At 33.3% G+C, this 23,433-nt stretch overlaps 1 protein-coding gene and 1 pseudogene across 2 annotated transcripts; both read left to right on the top strand.

The window, feature by feature from the left end:
• The first annotated feature begins 10,079 nt into the window (after positions 1-10,079).
• On the top strand, positions 10,080-12,087 carry LOC137817285 (DNA-directed RNA polymerase V subunit 7-like). 2 transcript variants are annotated; one of them, XM_068620535.1, is made up of 2 exons: positions 10,080-10,218; positions 11,382-12,087. In XM_068620535.1, exon 2 carries the CDS (start codon positions 11,404-11,406, stop codon positions 11,944-11,946), a length of 543 nt encoding a protein of 180 aa, XP_068476636.1. In that variant the 5' UTR covers positions 10,080-10,218; positions 11,382-11,403; the 3' UTR covers positions 11,947-12,087. The 2 variants fall into 2 exon arrangements, with proteins under 2 accessions (XP_068476636.1, XP_068476637.1); XM_068620536.1 differs by having other exon boundaries at positions 10,094-10,218; positions 11,385-12,087.
• Positions 12,088-12,639: 552 nt separating this feature from the next.
• Positions 12,640-22,471, top strand: LOC137817290 (probable receptor-like protein kinase At1g11050; annotated as a pseudogene).
• Positions 22,472-23,433: the final 962 nt, after the last annotated feature.

Here is a 23,433-nt window from a genome sequence, read left to right as displayed (position 1 = left end):
ACTTAACCACTTGGTTAAGTTTGTGTCCAAGGGGGATCTTCTTTGGGGCTATGACCATAATTGCTAATCTAAAAAAGATTAAACAAAAGAGCAAACCATAAAATGTGAAATTATAAAATCAATTCACATAAAGGGTGCTTCTACAAACAGACCACCTTTGTTTTGTGGGCTGAACTATCAATTATGGAAGGTAAGAATGAAATTTTTTGTTGAGTATTTTGAAAGAGGAATCTGGGATGCTATCACAAATGGTCCTCTTATTCCTAATATTGAAAAAGATAAAGTTTTCATTGAAAAACCTTTGTTTGAATGGACTGAGAGTGAAGGAAAAAAGGCTAAATATAATTGCATTGCCAAGAACGTTATAACTTTTGCTTTGAATTCAAATGAATTTTTTTAGGGTTTCTCAATGTGGATTAGAAAGGAGATGTGGGACATCCTTAAAGTGACCCATGAAGGAACAACAAATGTAAAGAGGGCAAGGAAGCATGCCTTGATCCCAAAGTATGAAACATTTAGGATGTTGAAAGGGGAAACCATTTATGATGTGTAGAAGAGATTTACTCACATAGTAAATCATCTCATTGGTTTTGGCAAAGTCTTTGAAAGAGAGCAGTTGAACATCTAGATCCTAAAATGCTTGGACAGATCTTAGTAGCCAAGGGTCACTGGCATTTCTAAATCAAAGGATCTTACTGCATTGACCACTGCATCGTTGTTTGGAAAGCTAAGGGAGCATAAGCTTGAGATGAACCGGATGAATGATCAAGAGAATAAAGAAAAGCACTTGAAAAGAATTGCTTTAAAAACTACAACTCAAAAGATTAATTAAGACTCAAGTGACTGCAGTGATAGTGAGGCTCTCAACTTGCTCACAAGGAAATTTGGCAGGTTCTTGAAGAAGAACAACACAGACAAAAGTTAGCCATCAAACAAGTACAATAATAAGAAAGATAATGATTTTAATTCTACAAACTACACTTGTTTTGGATATGGAAAACAAAAGACTCATCAAGGCTGAATGCCCTAGCAATGTGAACAAAGAGAAAGGAGCAGACAGGAAATTTGAGAAGAAAGGCAAAGTAAGAAAAGCCTACATACCTTGGCAAGACAATGATGACTCATCCTCAAGTTCTTCATCAAAGGAAGATGGAGAAGTCAATCAGTGTTTGATGGCAAATGAAGATTCATAAACCAGCAATGTAAGTTCAAACACTTTTGTGAATTTTGAAAATTATAGTCAACTTCTTGGTGCCTTCAAAGAAACTCATGAGAAAGCTAACTGGTTGGCCCTATTAAACAACCGATTGAAAGGGTTAAACAACTGGTTGGAAATTAGACTCAAGACCTTAGAAGAAAAGCTAAGTCATTCAAAAACTAATTTTCAAAACCTGGAAATGATTTACAAAAACTCTTCTTGTAAGTGTGATGATTCAAGCTTTTGTGAAAATTGTGATTCCCTTCAAAACTATATTCACTATCTTTTAAAAACAATGGACAAGTTTTCCAAAGGGCAATCCAATTTTGAAATTGTTCTTACTTCACAAAGTTATGTTTCTGGCAAGGCTGGTTTGAGCTTTAACCCAAACATAAAGAACAAATTTTTTTCTAGTTTCTTTGAAAACAACCACTTGTTTTATTGAAACAATTGGCTAAAAACTATTTTTACTGCATGAAAAAAGGTCATACTGTTAAATTTGGCAGAGCAAGAAGGTTTGTTGTTCCTAAAGATATTTTGAAATGGGTGCCTAAGGTTCATAAGGTTCCTATTAATATAATTGGACCCACATTCATAAGGGGACCAAGTCTTACTTTTTGACCATTCTTGCAGGGATCCTTAAATAGCCAAGAATCACCTTGGGCTTGAAGAATGACTACTCAAGGGAAAAACATCAAGAATAAATAGTCTTTGTGCCTCCTATTTCAATTGTATATATCTTGCATGGTTCTTTAACAGTTTAGAGACATCATTGGCATATCTACAACGGCTGCTCAAAGGAGAAACACCAGAGAATAAAGAAAGTATGTGTGTCTCCACTTAGAAACTTATGTAAATGTCTCAAATGACCAAATGAACATCTCAAAGTATTCTTTTGGTTGAATCTATTGGAGATCTTTTTGCAAGGGTATGAACAAAGAGCATATTGCATTTTCCTGACATTAAAATGTGATTATTTGGTTCTAGAAAAGGAATTATTCTTTTGGGCATTTAAAGCAAATTGATAAAAAAAGCATGTTTTTTTGCAATCTGTTGAAAATACAAATCAACCGGTTGTTTTGCTATCTGACACCTCTGTATAAAGTTGGCATAAGTGCTTAGGCATGGTTATACCGATTTCTGTTTTTTCAAAACTTGTTTTTGGTCAAATATACATTGAGTGAGCCTCATAATCTGATTATAAGAGAATATATTCCTTAAAAATTAATTTCTTTTTATGAATGGTCAATTACCATAAAGTACAATCAAAGTTGTTTATTTTTCTGGTCTGACATTTTGCAGTTTTCAAAACTGCAGAAGATTCATTTTCTCTAGTAAAATCAACTCACTAAAAGCCACTTTAATTATTTTATCTTCTTTTTCCTATGTTAAGTGTGCATTTAAACTGGATAACTCACACACAAAAAAACTGTTTTTTCTCTGCACCTTCACTTGAAATTGTTTTTCACTACAACTTCATAAACATATATCTACATCATGGCCTCTTCATACCACTCACAAATGAGAAAGAAATCACGTGCCATCAAAGGAACTACAAGGGTTGATCATCTAGAGACTTGGTTTTATGGAGACAATGAGAAAATAGAAAGCTTTATGCATGAGATGAGCAGAAAAGTCATCAACACTCCAAAGTTGTTGTCTTTCAATTGGTTGAAGAAGCAAAACCTCAGGGAGGTCAGGAAAGCTTTGAGGAATCATAATCTACGGAGGTTCCTTGATATGAATGGAAATATTTTTCCAAATCTTGTGAAGGTATTCTACACAAACCTAATTGTTGATGGTGAGAACATGTATTCACATGTCAAACGGATAAATATGAAGATTACTCTTGTTTTGTGGACTGCCATCATTGGGCTAAATTTCTCTGGTGCACGGGTTAGCAAATGAAACACAAGTGTTGTGGAGGATTTCAATAAAATACAGTACTATGTCAGCTGCATAAGAAATCCTCACATGAAAGTAAAGGGTTTTTATGCTGGTGCCTTAAAACTAAATGAATGAGTCACTGCCTTCATTATCATATGGATGCTAACTCTAAGAGGGAGCAATCATGTTGTCCTCACTGAAGAAGACCTTGTTTTAGTCTACTATATCATGAAGAACATCAAGGTTAACTGGATCCATGTCTTCAAGGAGCATATGCAAAAATCTATAAGGTTAAGTGATTATAATTTTTCTTATGTTATTCTTGTGTTTAAATTTCTTCAATATTTTGAAGTTGATCTTAATGAAGAACTATCAGAGGTGGTAAAAACATCTCATAAAATTAATAATGGATCACTTAGCAAGATGAGATTCATTAAATTTCATAACAAAGAGGTTAGCAAAGAGGAAGAACAAGCGAGTCCTTCTCCTGGATCAAACAGGTACATTAGTGATCAAGTTGAACAAGATGTTGGTGATCAAGTTGAACAAAGTGTTGATGATCAAACTGGACAAGATGCTGGTGCGAATGATGAAGTTGGTCCAAGTACTGCAGTTGCAAAAAATTATGTTATTCATGCACTTGTGAGCTATGAGCCACCTGTAGATCATGGGATTCTGGTGTCATAGTTAGAAAGGTTGATGATCAACCACTTGGACACAATGGCAAGTGATCACAAGGACCACTATGAGTTCTGTGCAACTAGGTTTCAAAATCTAGATGAGTAGATTGAAGTTGTTCAAACCCAGCTTTTTGAATTCCAATATGGCAAGGATCCTTGAAAGCTCAAATATCATTGAAACACCTTATGTTTTTTGTATTGTTGGACTATTATTTCCTTATCATTATGTTTCTGTTTGTATATCCCTTCTTTTTGTTTATTTGTGAAGACAAATAGGGGGATAAGTTATCTGGTTTGCTTTGGTTGTAATTGCCTTAAATTTTGTTGTTGCACTTTGAACTTTTGAATTGTGTTTTTTGGTTTTTTTGCTAATGTTGGTTATGCATAATTGATGGCATTCCTATGAGCTCTTCTTTGAATTTGATGATGATGGGTGCGGAAGCTTGGTGGAGGAGAGTGGAACAAAGCCTTCCTAGGAAGTGTGGATGCTTTGAAGGTGCATGAGGAGTAGTGAAGGTTGGAGTGGTTCGGCCATCTCCATTTGAGGGTGAAGAGTGAAGACCAAAAACCTAATTCTAGAGAGAATTTGGCAAGGGAGTAATTTGAATGGCACTTGGGTAGCATTTCATTACTCAAAATAGTCTTGCAAATACAAGGAGTTGGCTCCTCCTTTTATAGGCTAAGGAGGACCATAAGGTAACCCTAATGCTAAACAAATACAATCCAAATGAAATGCAAATGTCATCCAAAGACTAAAGGCACATGGCCGGCCCTAGCCTAAAGATTCCTTCTAGAAAACGTACCAAATCTTAACAAATCTAGGTCAAATCCTTATGAAACAAGTGTGTGCTATTTACACCACAACTAATACCAAGCTACCCTTAATGGGCCTTTATGTAGCATATACAAATCTTCATGGATTCGCTTGGCCATGGACATAGCAATTGGTCATAGACGCTCTTCCCATTGGCCTAGACGCTCCTCCCCTTTGGCCTAGACGCTCCTCCTGTAGCCCTATACGCTCTTGGTTTGGCTTTGGATGCTCATTTCTTGGCTCTTGTCTTTTCTTGTGAGGTTGTGCTTGGCCCTCTTCCATCATCCCCTCCCTCTTGAAAAGGATTTGTCCTCAAATCCAATGCTTTTTCTTCAACTAGGGGGATGACTGTGGCTGGATGGTTTCCATCAATAATTGTGGTGCTTTATATGATTTTATAAAATTTGCATGAGCTATTCTGCAATACTTGCATTGTGTGTATATTTTTCTGTTTTATAGGAACTCTTAAATTCAAAATCTACAATACAAACAATCAAGGATTTGTATTCATCAAATAGGGGGAGATTGTTGAACAAGGTGTTTTGATGCTTCCAAATCTGCTTTGAAGACTTGAAGAATCTACTATTGTGTCTGTTTTATTTAGTATATTTTGAGTTGTCAATTCACATCTAGTATTGATCCAAGTTCATTTGATTCTTAATCTCTTTTGAAAAAGCTTGGTTTTCTTTTATCTTTTCTATGAGGCAAAAACAATCGGTTATTTCGATAAAAGAACTAGTCGTTTCATGAGGAATCTTTATCAGAAAAAGAATTCAATCATTTTATTTTAAAATCAATCAACTGTTTTTCAAACAGAATTTTGTTATGAATTCCAAACTGATTTTAAATGTTACTAACTACTTTCAATTAATGATTTAACAATTTTAACCACTTCTTAAAATCTATATAAAGACTGTTTTGTGATCTTTTGAAAAACTAAGAAGAGAGTTTTATCAAAAGAGAAAATCAAGAGCTTTTTGTTCATTCCTTATGTGTGACGTATGATCTGGGTTTTCTATTCAATTGTGTTAGTGCTTTGTAAAACCCATGTGTATTCTATTTCCTTCTTTGAATACTGTAATTGTGTGTAAGATAGTTTCAAAAAGTGGTTCTGGAAACCGTGGTGTTGTTCAAGAGTGTTGTGTGTTCTTGAGGGGTTCAAGATCAACATTCTTGGTGTGTTTTGTAATCTAATTTTGATTGCATAGTGATGCAATTGTAGCTTTATTTGCATTGTTTCTTTTGGTTTAGTTTTTTGTTGCGGAAGGTGGGGCAGATTTGTGACTTCTATGGCTGAAGTTGAACCATGGATGAAGGTGAAGTTCAATAGGGAAAATATGCTTAGAAGATGTGAGGAAAACTTCTAAGAGAATCTTTGCTAAAACACTCACAAAAGTGCTAACTAGGAGGGAGTTAAGAGACAATTGAATCTAAATTTGTGCAGCGATTCATTAGTCAATCAAAGCTGGAAAATACATGAGTTGAGCACCTCTATTTATAGCCTAAATGGTGCCAAAAATCTGAAAAATACTTTTCATTCATAGCTTGACAAATGACACTCTATAATTGGAGAAAATCCTCTCCATTCATGGAGTGACAAGTGATGGTTTGTGAGTGGAGAGGATTTCTCTCCATTGAGTTACAGCCATGTGGCAGTCATGCTTCCCATCTTGGTTGTCCAGCTGGCCCTTCACACTTTCCTTCCTATGTAAGTGCCTTTCATGCTTCCATAGAAACCTCTCTAAAAACTCTAAACGGTCTAGGGTTCCAAATAGGCTAAAAGAAACCCAATTGTAACCCTAATTAGACTTTCTACTTCCTATTCTAATAGGCCCAATACATGGTCCAAAAATAAGCCCAAACAAGGCCCAAATAAAATCCTACAATATTCTTTACAATTTTATAAGACTAAGAAATTTGGAAGAAAAGTTAAAAATTAATTCTCCATAAAGATAGAGTTTTTTGAACTCCTTCTTCTTCTTCCATTCTTCTAACCATGTCCCTAGATAAAGGCCCAATATGTGTCCTTCCAGATAGTCCTCCATCACATAGTGAATTCTCAGTGGTTAGTTGAGCAATGGATGTAACTCTTGGCTAAAAGTGAACCAGTATAATTTTTTTTGTGTGAATCTCTTTCTCTACTCTAATATACTGCTTTATATTCTATTCTTTATTTTGATACATTAAACCGTCAGTTGTTTCGATAAAACAACTGGTTGATTTTTCATAAAGAACTGTTAATCTAATAATTCATCTAGTTGAACAAAAAATCAATTGATTGATTTAACAGATCTTTTTACTCTACTTCCAATCTTTGCGAAAATCTTGTAAAAACAATTCACCCCCTCTTGTTTTGGCCATACATTCTAACACTTCACAATAAAAAATTTCTTTTCAAACAAATCCAGAGTTAACCTCAAATCTAGTTTTATGAAGACAATGTCACAGAAAAAGCAAAAAGGGCACTCAGTGTCATTGCTCGCGTTCTTACATATATGCCCGCCCATTTTTTCAAGCCTATATTTTAACATCTTTATCCTTATTTTTAGTAAAGACTTGGAGATTCTAAATGACCCTAAGTTTTTTAACAAAGGTATAATTAGAGGTTTCCCTCAATAGCTTCATTTTAGCTTAAGGATATGATGCATCACAAGCTATATAAGCATTAAAAACACAAACACAGAAAAACACCAAAGAAAGGGGAAAAACCACTTCAGAAAGTTCAATATCCCAACCATAAAAAAAAACTTAACATCGATCCTAGATAGTAATTTTCCAAGTAAGTAAATGATAAGTGTTATATTTTAGTAATATTTCATATTAAAATACAGGTACTTATGGATAATAATTATTTAAAATAACTATAATAAAACCCATAATTTATGAATTTAAATTGTTTTACATGTTTTGTAATTATAATTTGAATAATAATGATTTATTCCCAAAATTATTTTAATTTCAAGATTATAGGGAAGAATGAGAATGAAAGGGAAAAAGAAGAATAGACAAAGATAAAAAGGAAAGGTAGAACGTTCCAGCACTCGTCCAAGCTCGCCCAAGCTAGAAACTCCCAAAGGATTTCGCCCATGCAAGATCACTCCAGAGACGTTGGGCTTGTTTTCGTCCACCTCACCAAGGCAAGCCCAATCACGCCCAAGCGAGAAGTCACTTAGCCCAAGCCCAACTAGGTTAAATGTGAGGTGTAAGGCACAACCATGGAAATCAATTGGGAGAATATAAGGTGTTAGAAAACCCTAAAGGAGGCAGTCGTCAAGGAGAAACATCCTGAATCTTCTTTTCTTACTTTCCATGCTTGTAATGGCCAACATGAGTGACTAATTCTACCCTTTGGGATTGGGAGTAATATGTTAAAAAAACTCTTATGTATTGAGTTCTTGTATTTAAATATAATATTTTGGTCTCGATTGATAATTGGTATTGTCATTTTATTTGTAATGCTTGTTTACCATGATCAAGATCCTTAGACTTGACTGAAAAGTATCTTTAAGTTTTTGACCCAAATGACAATGTTTAACATATTTGAATGCTAGGAATAGATTTGAAATGTTAATTGCTATCAACATCTAATCGTAATGTTAAGGAGTTTTTATAAAATATGCGAATCGATATTTAGGAGACTCTCTTAATAATTTTATATGCGAGGAATCAATATAAATGACTTTTATATGGACATCAACATCAATCAAAAGATAGAATATTACTATGATTTTTAAAATACAAAAAAGAAAGAAGGATGAATCTCAATCCTAATTTTCCCAATTGAACCAACAAACTCTTTAACTTGCTTTCTTTACAATTCTTGCAATCATTATAACAAACTCCCAACAAACATTATTATTATTTTACTTGATAATTCAACTGTTCCTTGTGGATTCGACATCCGTCCTTAGGGACAAATTATTACTTCTGACACGGTACACTTGTCGTAAAATATTCATTAGTAAACACCAACACCTTCAAACCAGTAGAACATGCACAGAGGAACGAACTAAAAGATTACCCAAAAGAAGAGATTAAATGTACCTAAAGTGATGGAGCATGGAGAAAATTTGATTGAGGAAATGTAAAACTTTTTAAGGGTCTGTGGCAAAGTAAGAAGTTTAAGTGAGAAGTTTTTAAATTTTGAATAACTACACATTGTAAAGGAGAAAACTGAGGGTTATAAATGTGTAGAGTTAGAGTGAATCACTTGTAGCCCACATGGAAGGGTATATATAGAGGCATGGCGTTTGAATAATCCTATAAATTGAAACAACTCACTCTAGAAACATTTAAGTCTAGTGTTAAGAACACATTTTTGCTGGGGGCTGTGTATTGTCTTAACTTAGGTGATCACCTATACAGATATTCGAGCTCAATTCGTATGTATACTTTGAACAAACTAATCACCCACAAGATGAACGCCTAGCAGAAATATTAAATTGATCAATACATGGACAATAACTTGGTCACCTAGTAACCAAACTAATACCATGAAATTATCTTTGAGTGGTTACAAACATAATTGTGATAAGATCTAATTTAGTGATATATTTTGGAAGTATCTAAACAAAGAGAACATAACTTTCCAATACTCCAAACATTCTTTTCTCTTAAGATCATGATGCAAAAATTTACCCTATAAGAAGAAGCACAAATTCAACCAAAGAGACATTAGAACTCTATTTGATATAAAGTCACATCACTTTAAATCAGAATACAAATAAACAATAAAATAAATCAACTTATTTAATTTTCTATTTTCACCAATTCAAAAATATATATTTGACTTTCTTTTCACTTTATTTTTATCTTCTTCATTTATTTTTTTTTCATTTTATCTTATATTAAGAAAATGTAAGACCGTCTTTTAAGCTTTTCATTCTTCTGAAATATATTTTTAAAATTTTGAATACTTAAATGCTAATATTTTAAATTTATTTTTTTGAAATATTTATCTGTCTTTTATGTTTAATATATTAAGTTTTAATTTTTTTATCCTTTTTAAATCATGTCAACAAATAATAAATAATATTTTGATTTAATTATAATCATGTTAGTTTATGCTCAGAACGTGAAACATCGCTATCAAATTATAAATTTCATAAGAACAAACTACAAAAAAGTTATTAAATTAAAATTAAAATAAATTTTGAAGATAAAAAAATAGTAATAAATACTTGATAATTATAAAAAAAATACTATTTAACTTAAATAATGAAAATTAACATTAAATAAAAATGTCTTAATATATAAAATTGTATAACTAAGCATTGTCTTTATGTGTATATATAAATATATATGTATATATTGTATTTAAGTTTTAGATTTGTGTGCATGGTGAGGGTTACATTTAATTTGAGAGGTGAAAATAGTAATTTCTAGGTGGTGTGTCAAGAATAAAGGTTTACCTTTGACTGGTTGTGGTAGAAATGGGGCAAAACAGAGGTGATTTTACTAAGTGTGGGGATGCAAATAGAGATTTAAAATTTCATGTTTTCTTTAACAAAAACAGTTATTTCATTCATTCTTCTCCGATTCTCCTTCCTCCTCTCCGACTCCCAAACTTAAAACACCTTTCTCTCTTACAAGCTAACTAAGAGATATTGTAGAGTATCAAAAGAGAGTTTTTGCCTTGGGTAAGCTCTTTCTTCTCCCTTCTTTCTTAAATTTCTCTCTCTTCTTCTATGGAGTCATGCATGGCTTGAGATTTGTTCGGTGTAGGGAGTTGTTGAGTGTGAGTTTAATTGTGGGGTGTTTTATGGCTAGGATTTAAATCTTTTAGGTGATTAAGTACCTTCTTGGTGTTTTGCTTCCTCCTCTTCAACTTTTGTAATCCTTAAAATATAGGAAATACCTAAGGTATGGGAAATTAGGTTTGTTTTAAATTTGTTGTGAGTAGTTAGGAATTTAGGAAGAGTTTTGGTATTTGTTGGGTCTTTTAATTTGAATATGTGGGTGCAAAAACATTAAGGGTAAACCCTTTGATCAGGAGAGCTTTTAGGAAGTCATCTTCTTGTAAATCATTGCTGTTAAAAAGAAGAAGAAAAGAAACAGTCAACTCTGTTGTCGTCTCAACTCTCAACTTTGCTTATGTTGTTTCTATTAGCAATCAAACAGAGACTCGTGAAAATTCAACTGCCTTCTTGTTCGAATGTGTGTTTTGTTGATAGTGTATTTTTTTAGTGAACCGTCAGTTTGATCTTCAAAGTATTATTCTCTCTGATAAAATGGTCCTTAAAAATAACTTGAGTAGTTATAGAAGAAGTATTAGAATCGTGCTCAGTATTTCTGTTATTATTGAAAAATCCTTCAGATTAGTCCCTTAACTTTACTGAACTACATCAAGGATGTGATCTGTGCTCTAAAAGGGCTTCCAGAAACTGCATATGGTCATTGTTTGGATCCCATTTTTCCATCTTTAGGTGCTTCTCGAGTCATATACCTCATTATTGAAGCTGTAGTTGTGGTTACAAGTTAATAGCTTTGAGAATATATATTTAAAGCAGATCAAATCTGGTTATGCACCTTGCTTTGCTTGAGAACTAGAATATTATGTAGTAAGAAATATGTGTCTGTATTAGAGAAGTTGTAAACTGGAAAACACTTATGTGTTTGTCTATTTATGAACGGTTGTCAGTGTCACAACACAATTCTGATTTCCTAGTACAAAGTGACTTTGGGACATTCTGGCACTAATAGATCAAAATTATTAGCATGTACTGAAAATATTTTAAGTTGAAGAATACTTGTGCCTTTGAAATTTGAATTAGGTATTAGTACTTATATCGTTTTATTGCAGAAGAACTAAGAAGAAATAAACAATGTTTCTCAAAGTTCAGCTGCCTTGGAATGTCATCATTGCGGCAGAAAATCTGAAACCACAAGGTCTGATGCTTCAGAGGGAAATCATCATCCGCCTGCTGGGTGACTTTGCTATGAAGAAAGCAACCAAAGATCTGGGATACTTTCTCGCTGTGACGACACTGGAGAAAATAGGGGAAGGAAAGGTCAGACAACATACTGGGGATGTGCTCTTCCCTGTTGTTTTTAATGCCATTACCTTCAAGATTTTCAAGGGAGAGATATTGGAGGGTGTTGTCCACAAGGTTTTAAAGCATGGAGTTTTCATGAGATGTGGTCCAATTGAGAATGTCTATCTCTCACATTTGAAAATGCCTGATTACCGTTATGTTCCTGGTGAAAATGCATGCTTCATGAATGACAAATTATCAAAAATTGGAAAAGATGTCACAGTTCGCTTTTCAGTGATAGGTACTAAGTGGATGGAAGCAGACAGGGAATTTCAGGCATTGGTCAGTTTGGAAGGAGATTATCTGGGACCAATCTCAACTCCAGATATTTAGCTACATTTTTTCTTTTAGGTTGTTTTATTACATTGTTGTTTTCTTGCTGAGAGCTAACTCCTTTTGTCCTGGGGCTTACTCTTTTGGTACAAATCGTGAAACCTATTAACCAACTTAATGATGTGGAGATTAGTTTCTGAATATCATAGCTTTGTATATTGTTCCTTCTTGTTGTTTGTCTTTTTTAATCAACTAAACATCTCTTCCTTTCTTTATTGAATGACTAATCTTCTGGAGGATTTTTCTTCCTGTTGCATTATATCATTTTGATAAAGCTAGCAATTTGTATAGCTTTATTCCTAGAACAAGAGCTTTATAACAGATTGTTCTGCAATCGATGAAATTTTTTCATATGGAGTGGAGTTCAGGTTGCAAACTTGTCTTTGTTAATTTGCATTAGCGTTTTAATTAAAATATATACAAAAAGAAATTAATGGAGTCAGTTCTTGTAATTAATGCTAGCTCTGTCTGCACTTGTGATTTATGGCTAGTGTACTGCACAAACTAGTGAAATTAGTGTATTATACTCATTTTCTAAGACTGATAAGTAGCAAGCTTGATTTTTGAACTTGATTAAGTGGTTGATAGAAGCTTAGGAGGGTTGTTGAGTGCAATTTGCTAACTGTAAATCATTTAAGTTTATGTTTAAGATGTGAACTATTGTACAAAAGAAGAATTAGCCTTTTTTGTCGCATGTACCAAGCAGGATTGCAGCTGAATCCTGGGCAAGAAGTTACAACTATATTAGGTAATGGTGATAGAAGTAGGTGGGTGAAAAATTCCAGGGATGAAATAATCTAAGAGAGCACGAATTATTGTGTGTTAAATATGAATAACCTAGGTTACTTTTATAACGATATTTTTTATTTTGTGTTACTATCATTTAACAATTTTAAAATTGAAATAACTCTTATAAAATATTTTTGGGTTTGTTATTTTTATATTATTTATATTTTAAGTCTTAGTAAATAACATAAAAGATTTCACTTAAACTAATTATTTATTTGATTACATTAATTTTTTTAATTTAATAAGTAAACTTTAATTTATTTCACAAAAAGATTAAAAGTGTGTACCTTTTAAGTTTGAAACAAAGTTGATAATATATTAATAAATCAATGCATTAATGAAGCTGGACATGTAAATATTCTTCAACATTTTGATAACATAAAATAATATTATTTTTTAATTTTTGAGTTTATGGATAAAGATTATCTTAAATAAATAAAATTTGTAAAACAGAATAGTATTTTGATAGTAAATTTTAAAAATAAAAAATTTACTTCGATGTAAATAGGGGCAAATAGTACTTTTTGTAATTGAGCCTTAACTCAAATAAGTTAGATGTACGGATAATAATAAGAAGAAGGAAAAACATAAAACCAATCTGGGAGCTATTCATTTTTTGTCAAACATATGGTCAAACAAAATAAAAAGAAAGGCAAAACACATGTGAAGGGAACAAGGAAAACATGACAAGGGAATAAGGAAAACATGACCAAAGATGAGAAAGATGTTCTTTATTTTTTATTAATAGGACAATTTCTTTATTTTCTTTAATTTGAATTTTATATTTTATTTTTTTTCTCTTGTTTACATTGTAAATTTTGGTCAACTATATAAAACTATAAGGTTGAATTTTCAATTCAATTTAGATATTTTTGAATTTGTTGTTAGGTATACTTGATGCTATACATATGGTTATAAATAACCTTTCACTCTCCTTGTAATGAACTTTTGATGATATTGGATGAGAGTTGAAGTTTAGAGTATTTTTAAACTGTCTTAGATAAATAGAATGTTGCATTTTGCTTTCATCTTAGTTTATGGATCAAGTTGTGATTTAATTCAGGCTGTTTGTCCTGTTGTCAAAATTTTCGTTACATTTCATCAAATAAGTAAAATGAATAAAATATCTGGGTCTTATGTTCTTTTCAAAATATATTTCAAAAATATTATTCTCAAAAACACATCTCAAAATGTATTACACATTCCGAAAATCTTATTCCATAAAATCTTTCCAAAAAATTCTTTCTCAAAATTTCAGAAAATATTTTTCAAAATACATTTATAAATTTTAAAAAGGTGTATTAGAGAAGATGAAGTTATTTTAAAAATAGATAAAATCCTTTTATCAGAACGAGGTGGTGCATGAACAAACAAACCGCTTTCATTTTAACCCTTTTAACATTTTTAAGTGATGTTAATTTTTCTATCAATTCATAATTTCTCTCCGTTTCTTTTTCTTATTTTTTTTTTTACCTAATTGTATTTTTGTAACGTAAAATTACATGTATAGGTTAATGCTATTTCATTCTTAGAAACAAATTTTTTCATTTAAATAAAATTATGAAAATATCTCTTAATAAATCTCCAAACTTTTAAATTTGAATAACTTTATGAAATTATCTTTTAAGAAATCTTCTTCTAACTTCTCTTTATTTATATATTTCTTCTTGTTCTCGAAATATTTTTTTTCATTCTTATATACAACCTTTTAACATTTATATATGATTCATATAAATTAAATGTATATATAAAGGTAAACATATTACATATTTTAATTTTCATGTTATTTGATCTTTTATTCTAAAAAGTTAAAAGCAAATTCAATTTTTCTTTTCTACTAATCAAACCTCACACATAACATATGTTTATTGTTATCGTCGGTTGACTTGATTGTCGGTTGACTCTGATGACCGATTCAGGCCCTGCCTGTCTCCTCTGGACTTTGCATTTCCCTTGGTTGATGAATGCTTTACCTGCAGAGACAAAAGGGCGCCCTTACGTCCGTTTGCACTCCGACGTTCAAGTCAGTAAGGACTAAAGAACAATAAGTATGTAAAACAGTTTCAGTCTTAGAAACGGCGTACCTTTACCAGGGATCTCAACTCCCTTTTACATACTGCTTTTAGGTTACCTTATTGTAACAACCCCTCTCTCACCAGAGCCTTATCTCTAGTGAAATTAGGTTTTCTGGGAGGACATTCTATTACGTTGTTACACAATCTTAGAGCACAAAATCTTCCTCTTTGAAGTGCACAATCTTAACAGCATGACTGCCAAGGTACCAACTCATGTACCAGCATTACAGGGTCCATCTGTTACTGTAGGCGCCCTAGTCCTTATCTATCTTGCATGCAACTTTCCCCTGAAAACCCTAACGCTCTTGGGCCTTGTCGTCTTCAGGGGATATTTATTTGTGTTAGACCCGAATGTACTATACACACCACATGCACTTTCTTGCTGACTAGGCTTTTCATTTATACACGGGTTTCAACACACGCATCTCTGGGGGCCCACTTACGTGGTCCATTATCTCGACCAGACCACCGAGCCAACCTGTTTCATAAGTACCAATGTCCGATGCTTGATGACGATGTTCGATGTCTAGTCCAGTACACTTATCAATTCTAATTGTTAGGAAAAAAATACTACATTTTCCTTTATTTTTAAATGAACTAAAGCACATGTATAATTGTCACACTTTAATAAATTAAATTACCATTAATTACTTAAAAAATATTTTTTCTTTAATTAGATTAATGAATATCTTTTCAAATAATCATTAAGTAAGTCCTAAAAAACTATATATTACATTTATTCAACTAATATCCTAAAGTATTAGGTTTCTGAAATTAAAATATATAAAAATTAATTTATTAATTAATAAAATAATTTTATATTAAAAAATATTTATTTATTTTTACAAAATTCTTATTAACATTTTCAAGTAATTCAACCTATATATAAATGGATTTCTCCTCTTTAACTGCCATTTTATTTTATTCCAAATTTATTCTTATATTTATATTTTATTTTATTATTTTAAAAATATCTGAGAGGAGATATTTGTCACTTTGTTAGCAGTTTTAATTTTATATATCAAAATATAACATAAGAGATAACACTATTTTTAAATTCAAAACATGAGAAGTCGTAGTTTTCTTCCAAAACCACGAAATCAACTAGTAAGTATTGTTTTTTAATTATAAAGTAGAAGATAAAATTGTAATATATGAATTTAGTTTTTTTTTATTCATTATTATATGATGAACAATATTTTTTTTTATCAACAAAATATAAAATAGAATAAAAGAGATACTTAATAGATATCTCAACACCTATACATAATCCAAAAAAACCAAACCAACTAAGGATATTGGTTTGTTAAAAGGAAAACAAAACTCATTAAACCAACCCATAAAAATCTACACAAATTGCCTAAAGAGACCATTGCCTAATATCCCTAAAAGTACCACAACCATGTAGAGTAATAGTGACTGTGGCTGCAGCAAAATGACTTAAAAAACAAATATTAGAGATGCGCTGAATTAAACTGAAAGCCACATGCTAGCTTGATGATATGCAATGCCTTGGCACTCTTCTTCTTCCATGAAACAGAAACTTTAGGCATCAAGTATGCCATACATCGCCATCTGCTGCAGAATTCATTTGACAGCATTCCCAGTCCCTTCTTCATACTTGGTCTTAGCATCTAAACCAAACTGCTTCCTTTGACACTACCGTATGATGAACAATATTGTTATTTCATTTTAGACAAATTAGGGGAGGTGTTTTGCCTCGCAGAGGTGCTAAATGGTTGCAGATATCAGAGCTTGAACGTGCCACGAGTAAATTTTCAGAGAGTAATGTGATTGGGAAAGGTGATGGGTTGTGTACAAAGGGACTCTTTCAGATGGCACTGTGGTTGGCGATAAGGAAATTTTAGATTTGGGAACTAAAGGGATGAAGAGTTCTGCTATGAAGTGGAGATCATAAGCAAAATAAAGCACAGGAATCTTCTTGCTCTTCGGGGTTGTTGTGTTACAAGTGATAATTTGAAAGGTAAGAGGAGGTTTTTGATTTATGAGTTTATGCCTAATGGCAGACTGAGTGACCGATTGTGTTGTGATGGTGCTAATAAGCTAACATGGCCACAAAGGAAGAACATAATCCTTGATGTGGCTAAGGGGCTTGCTTATTTGCATTATGTAATCAAACCCCCAATTTTTCATCGTGACATAAAAGCTATCGACATACATTTGGGTTGGCCAAGCAGGGTAATGATGGCCAATCTCATCTAACTACAGGAGTTGCTGGCACATATAGTTATGCAGCACCAGAATATGCGCTATATGGGCAACTAAGTGAGAAAAGTGATGTGTACAGTTTCGGTATTGTGATTCTAGAAATCATGAGAGGAAGAAAAGTGCTCGATACTTTGAATTCATCCACGGATTCATTTACAGATTGGGTATGGGCACTTGCAGAATCTGGAAAGATAGAGGAAATTTTAGAGGAATCAGTAAGAGAGGGTCAGTAAAAATTATGGAAAGGTTTGTTCATGTTGGAATGCTATGTGCTCATTTGATAGTGGCGTTAAGACCTACTATTGTTGAGGCCCTTAAGATGTTAATAATAATAATAATAATAATAATATATATAATAATAAATAAATAAAAGGATACATAAGTATCCATATATTGTTGCTAATTTATTATAATTTTATTTTTTAAAAATATTACAATTTCAAGTTCACATCTTCATGGTGGGTGAGTGAAAGCTCACAAAATTTTTAATGGGTGAAATCTAAAATTATCTTTACTTATACAAAATTTTAAAATAGTCTATTCACATTGAGATATGTGGTCAATTTATTTTAAAATAAACCCACCATAAACATCAAATGATTTTATGATATAAAATTTATAATTATGGTCAATTTAAAAGTATTTTTTTCAGTTCAAATTATAGGATTTTGGCTCAATAAAATTGTTTGAAATTAAAATTTAATTTAACCATATATTCATAAACATTAAAATCTTATTTTTTATCCAAAAGTCCATTTTTAATTATATTACTGTATCGGTCAGCATCAGACGAGTCTGTCTTGGACACAGGAACCGACCAACCGAGTCAAACAAACACTTCAAGTTACGCATTAAATAAGAGTAATTACAGATACAATAGCATTTAATGTGTTATAATCGTATCTGAAATATGTGGAAAACATCTTCCCAAAACCAGTTAAACAATTAATAGTGAAAACCTAAGGAAAATCCCCACTGGACATTAACTTAACAGAGTGGTTAAGTAGATGTGAAGATTCCTTTCATAAAGACAAAAGGAAAAAAACAATTATAAGGTGATGATGATGACAAGATATGGTGCGGAATTACATAAGGAAAGCAAGAAAAAAATGTAAAAACAGAATAGACATAAGGAAGCAAAATAAGAACATATTTATGAATATAATGGAATGATAATGGAAAGAAAAGATGAAGGATTAAGGAAGCTTATGAGCATGGATTTCAGATGATGAACACGCCATTTGGATGATGAAATGACTCCAAGATTAGTGTTGGAAGCCGCCACTTGAGAGCTCTCAAATTCTCATAGATAAGACTAAAGACTAAGAGGAACTAGCCTCACTAGCATCTCACACAAAATGTGCAGAGTAACTTTACTCTATTTCATTCAACTTGGAAAATACACTAGGTAGGCCTCATATTTATAGGTGAAGGAGCCTTGGAGAACAAGCTAAACGGGTAGGATGGGAAAAGGGAAAAATGGGAGGGTTTGACTAAGTCAATCCCGCATCCTAGGCTTGTCCTTTTAGAAACTAGGTCAAAATGCCTTCCAAAATGGCTAAGAACAAGCTAAAATGCTACCCACATCCCCTGTTATGCTAATGGTACCTTATTCCAGCCTATCTTTGCTATTTGGACCCCTAAAGTGAGTCCAACTTATTTACAACATATTTCTAAACATTTAAGAAGACTATCAGGAAGAACTTTAGGTGCTATGGTTTATAGCTTCTTCTTCTGTTGATGCTTTCTCGAGGTTTGGTGGGGCCTGACTTTGTATATTGAGATGACTGAACCTTTTGGGAAGTTCTTGTTGTGTCCTTAGTCATCTGTCGGTTTGTATCATGCTCCCCATGTTCAAAAGAATTCGTCCTCGAATTTAGAACTCCTGCAAATAACATAGTGAGTTTGTTCACATGATTTGTATATGGTAGGTGTGAAGCACACGTATGTTCATTAAGCATAGAGAGATTATATGGTTGAATTCTAGCTACAGGCTATGTTTGGAAAGAATATTTGGGGATGAAATGAGTTTGGAAGAATCCTCTTAGAAGGTGATAACCTTTAGGAGGTTTTGGAATATCATCCTTAAACTTCTTAATCAAATATGTCAAGTATTTAGAATGTTTAGGTAATGAAAAAGACAAGGAAGAAAAACACCTTTGAGGTGAAGTGATTATACCCGTGTTATCTTGTCCTTCGTTTTCTCTTTCATTTTCACTTTTGGTTTTTGTTTTAATTTGGGCCTGATGTTCATCTTTTAGCTTTGGGGTTCTTTTATTTCGACCATTGGCAGCTATGTGCTCAAACCCTAAACATTTAAAACATTTTGTGCTTGAAGGTTTGGTGGGTGACTTAGGGGTAAAGGTAGAAGGTTTGTCTTTAAAAACTTTATAGGAAGAATTGGTTTCTTTTGAAAAATTGGAAGGAGAAGTTGTTGTAGAAATGTTATTTTTATCCTTCACTGAAGATTTGTAGAAGCCATCATGATGAGTAGTTGTGAAAGTTGTTTTCGTCAAAATATGTGATTCCACCTTGATGGCTAGGTGAACCAACTTCTTTAAAGAAGAGTACTCATATAATTCTACAACATCTTTAATTTCTCTCCTTAAACCACTCACAAACCTAGTGATCGTTGACTCTTCACTATCATGCAGATTTATCTTAGTCAAAGTTGTTTCTAGATCTTTAAAATATTCGTCTACCGTCTTAGGTCCTTGATGAAGCCGTTGGAGCTTCAACAAGAGTTCCTTCCTATAAGGAAGAGGAACAAACCGCACACACATACATGCTTTCAAATCATACCAAGAGACCATGATTGACCCCTTGTTTAGCCCAATGTCCATTACAGTTTGTTGCCACCATTGGTTGACATAGTAAAAAAAAACTACGGAAGCTAACCTAACCTTTTGGTCCTCGGTGACCTTATATACATTAAAGAGATGTTCAACTTTAGCTTCCCATTCTAAATACAAAGTAGGGTCATTGGACCCACTAAAACTAGGTAACTTTACAAAATCAAAAGAATGTTGTGGTTGATGGTGGTGTAGATGGTGTCGTTTTGCAAAAGTGTGCACTAGCCCATCATGTTCTTGACTCCCATAGTGCATGGATGGTCTAGGTGCTCTTGGCGGCTCCAATCTCCTTTCTTGAATTTGCCTTGCTTGAGCTTCTTCTAGTCTTTGCAATCTTTTCGCTAGTTGGCTTATTTTCTCGTCTTTGTGGACAAGTCGCTTCTTGACCTCCACAAGTTCTCCCAAAAGGTTGGCTTTGTGATATGATTGCGGTTTTGAAGGTTCACCTAAATAAAAATGACCCAAAATTTTTGCACAAAGGAACAAACAATTAGTGAAAACAATTTAAACACTCCTCACGTTTGCGTCACTTTTAGTGAAATTCAAGAAGAGAACACTCAAAGCACTTCAAAGAAAATTTTCTTCCTTTAACCAAGGTCTTTCTTGAGGTTGAAAACTCTCAAATGAAAAAGGTCAAAGCCTTCAACACTTGATCTTAGAGGAAACCACCAAAAAACTTAAGGAAAAGAAAAAGAAAAAAAAGAGACAAACAAGAAAAGCTAAACCAAGTTGGAGAAAGAGATGATGACAAAACTTGAAAAGGAAGACAAGCAAACAAAAGGAACACAAAAAGAATCTAAGATACTTACTTAGCCTTGAATAATGAAGTTTTACTATTTCTAGAAAAATGTAAAAGAAAAAGGATCAATTCCACAATGTTAAAATCAATTTGCCAAATAACATGAATCCACTTTGAGAAATGGTGATTTGACCAAAAACAAAAATGGTGGCGTCTACTTTTGTTCTCTCTTTTTATTTTTATTTTTTTATATATACTAATTGGATGTTTATGGAAATAAGATGTCCACAATTGTTTTCATGCATATTTCATTTACTACCAATTTCTCACAAAAAAGTGTTGGATTCAAATTAATTGATCACTTGAAATCTTATGTTTGGAACAAAGATCTACCTCTACTTTAAACAAACTTTTAGCAATTTTTAGACTTCAAAATTTAAAGCAAAATAAGTAGAATCAAAGTAATGACACCTAGAACACTAAGAACATATGACACAATCACAAGAGGTAAGAAAAAAAAATTGGACAACAATTTAAACATTCAAAAGCAAAATAGAAGTGCTAATGAATAAAAGAGGTGCTGAAAAATAAAACCAAGAAAGTAAGGGCTAAATTTTAAAGTTGCTTGAATGTAAAAGCAAGAAATTAAAGGTACTTGAATTTAATGACAAGAAATTAAAGGTACTTGAATTTAAAGACAAGAAATTAAAGTTGCTTGAATGTAAAGAATGTAAAGTACCGAATCAACTCAAGCAATTAAGCATAAGAACCTAAGCTCTGATAACCACATGATGTGAGTTGATTTTAGCATTGTTCATTTAGGTGACACTTTAGATTTATGATTGAGATTGTTAAACAATTAATAGTGAAAACCTAAGGAAAATTCTCACTGGACATTAACTTAACCAAGTGGTTAAGTAGATGTGAAACTTCATTTCACAAAGGCAAAAGGAAAAAGACAATTATAAGGTGATGATGATGACAATATATGGTGCGGAGTTACATAAGGAAAGCAAGAACAAAATGTAAAAACCGAATAGACGTAAGGAAGCAAAATAAGAACATATTTATGAATAGAATAGAATGATAATGGAAGGAAAAGATGAAGGATTGAGGAAGCTTATGAGCATGGATTTCAGATGATGAACAAGCCACTTGAATGATGAAATGACTCCAAGATAAGTGTTGGAAGCCACCACTTGAGAGCTCTCAAATTCTCACAAGATAAGACTAAAGACTAAGAGGAACTAGCCTCACTAGCATTTCACACAAATTGTGCAGAGTAACTTTTCTCTATTTCATTCAACTTGCAAAATACACTAGGTAGGCCTCATATTTATAGGTGAAGGAGCCTTGGAGAACAAGCTAAAGAGGTAGGATGTGAAAATGGAAAAAATGGGCAGCCTTAGGGTTTGACTAAGTCAATCCCGCATCCTAGGCGTGTCCTTCTAGAAACTAGGTCAAAATGCCTTCCAAAAGGGCTAGGAACAAGCTAAAATGCTACTCACATCCCCTATTATGCTAATGGTACCTTATTCTAGTTTATCTTTGCTATTTGGACCCCTAAAGTGAGCCCAACTTATTTACAACATTTTTCAAAACATTTAGAAGACTAGCAAGAAGAACTTTAGGTGCTCTGGTTTATAGCTTCTTCTTCTGTTGATTCTTTCTCGAGGTTTGGTGGGGCCCGACTTTGTATACTGAGATGACTGAACCTTTTTAGAAGTTCTTGTTGTGTCCTTAGTCATCTGTCGGTTTGTATCAGCTACCCATTCAGGAGCCCGGATGATGGCAGCCAAAATAGTGCGTGCGTGATACTACTAGCCGACCGTGCTAGATGATTGCACGGACTATGTATGTAAGTGTATGAAATGCCAAGAATACAACAACTTGTCCCACCACAAACCGGAAAACCTCCACTACATTCTCTCCCCCTGACCATTCACGAAGTGGGGCATGGACATCATCGGGTTGTTTGCTCCTAGCAAAGGAAAATATAAGTTTCTATTGGTCGGGATAGATTACTTTACCAAATGGGTAGAAGCCGAACCCTTAACGGCTATCACCGCAAAGAATGTTGAAAATTTCGTTTGGGAAAACATCATTTGGCAGTTCGATTTGCCACAGGTAATCATCACTGACAACAGCCGACAATTCATTGACCGAGGACTAGCCGAGTTCTACGAAAAGCTCGATATCAAACATATCACCAGCTCAGTTGAACACCCACAAATCAACGGCCAAGCCGAAGCCGCTAATAAAGTTATTCTTAATGAATTGAGAAAGAGACTCAGCCCAGCTAAAGGTAAGTGGACCGAAGAACTCCTAGAAGTCCTATGGGCCTACCGATATACGCCACAGTCCACCATACAAGAAACACCGTTTAGTTTGACTTACATGACAGAAGTCATGGTCTTGGTCGAGGTTGGAAAACCTTCTTTACAACGACAAATGTTGGATATGAACCCTCAACAACGAAAGCTTGTTGGTCAACCTTGACCTCATTAACGAGTTAAGAGACATAAGCAGAATCAGGGAAGAGGCATGCAGGCAGAGGGCAGCCAGACGGTATAACTCAAAAGTAAATCTAAGGATTTTTCAAAGAGGATACTTAGTGTGGCGAATGCGAAGTGATGCCCGAAAGGCTGAAGGAAAATTCTCAAGCAACTGGGAAGGCCCTAAACCCTAAACCGTTTCGTATTGCCGACGCAGTAGTCGCCGGTGCTTATTACTTAGAATATTTTTAAGGAAAAGTTGTGCCAAGAACGTGGAACGCCACACATCTAAAATTTTATTATAACTA

This window comes from Phaseolus vulgaris, unplaced genomic scaffold, assembly GCF_000499845.2.
Source record: "Phaseolus vulgaris cultivar G19833 unplaced genomic scaffold, P. vulgaris v2.0 scaffold_28, whole genome shotgun sequence".
NCBI lineage: Eukaryota > Viridiplantae > Streptophyta > Magnoliopsida > Fabales > Fabaceae > Phaseolus > Phaseolus vulgaris.
The sequence above is the reverse complement of the archived record's forward strand: the minus strand, read 5'-3'. Positions and strand labels throughout refer to the sequence as shown.

Excerpts from the sequence above, each read along its gene's own strand:
- LOC137817285 (XM_068620535.1), top strand. The coding sequence starts at position 11,404 with ATGTTTCTCAAAGTTCAGCTGCCTTGGAATGTCATCATTGCGGCAGAA.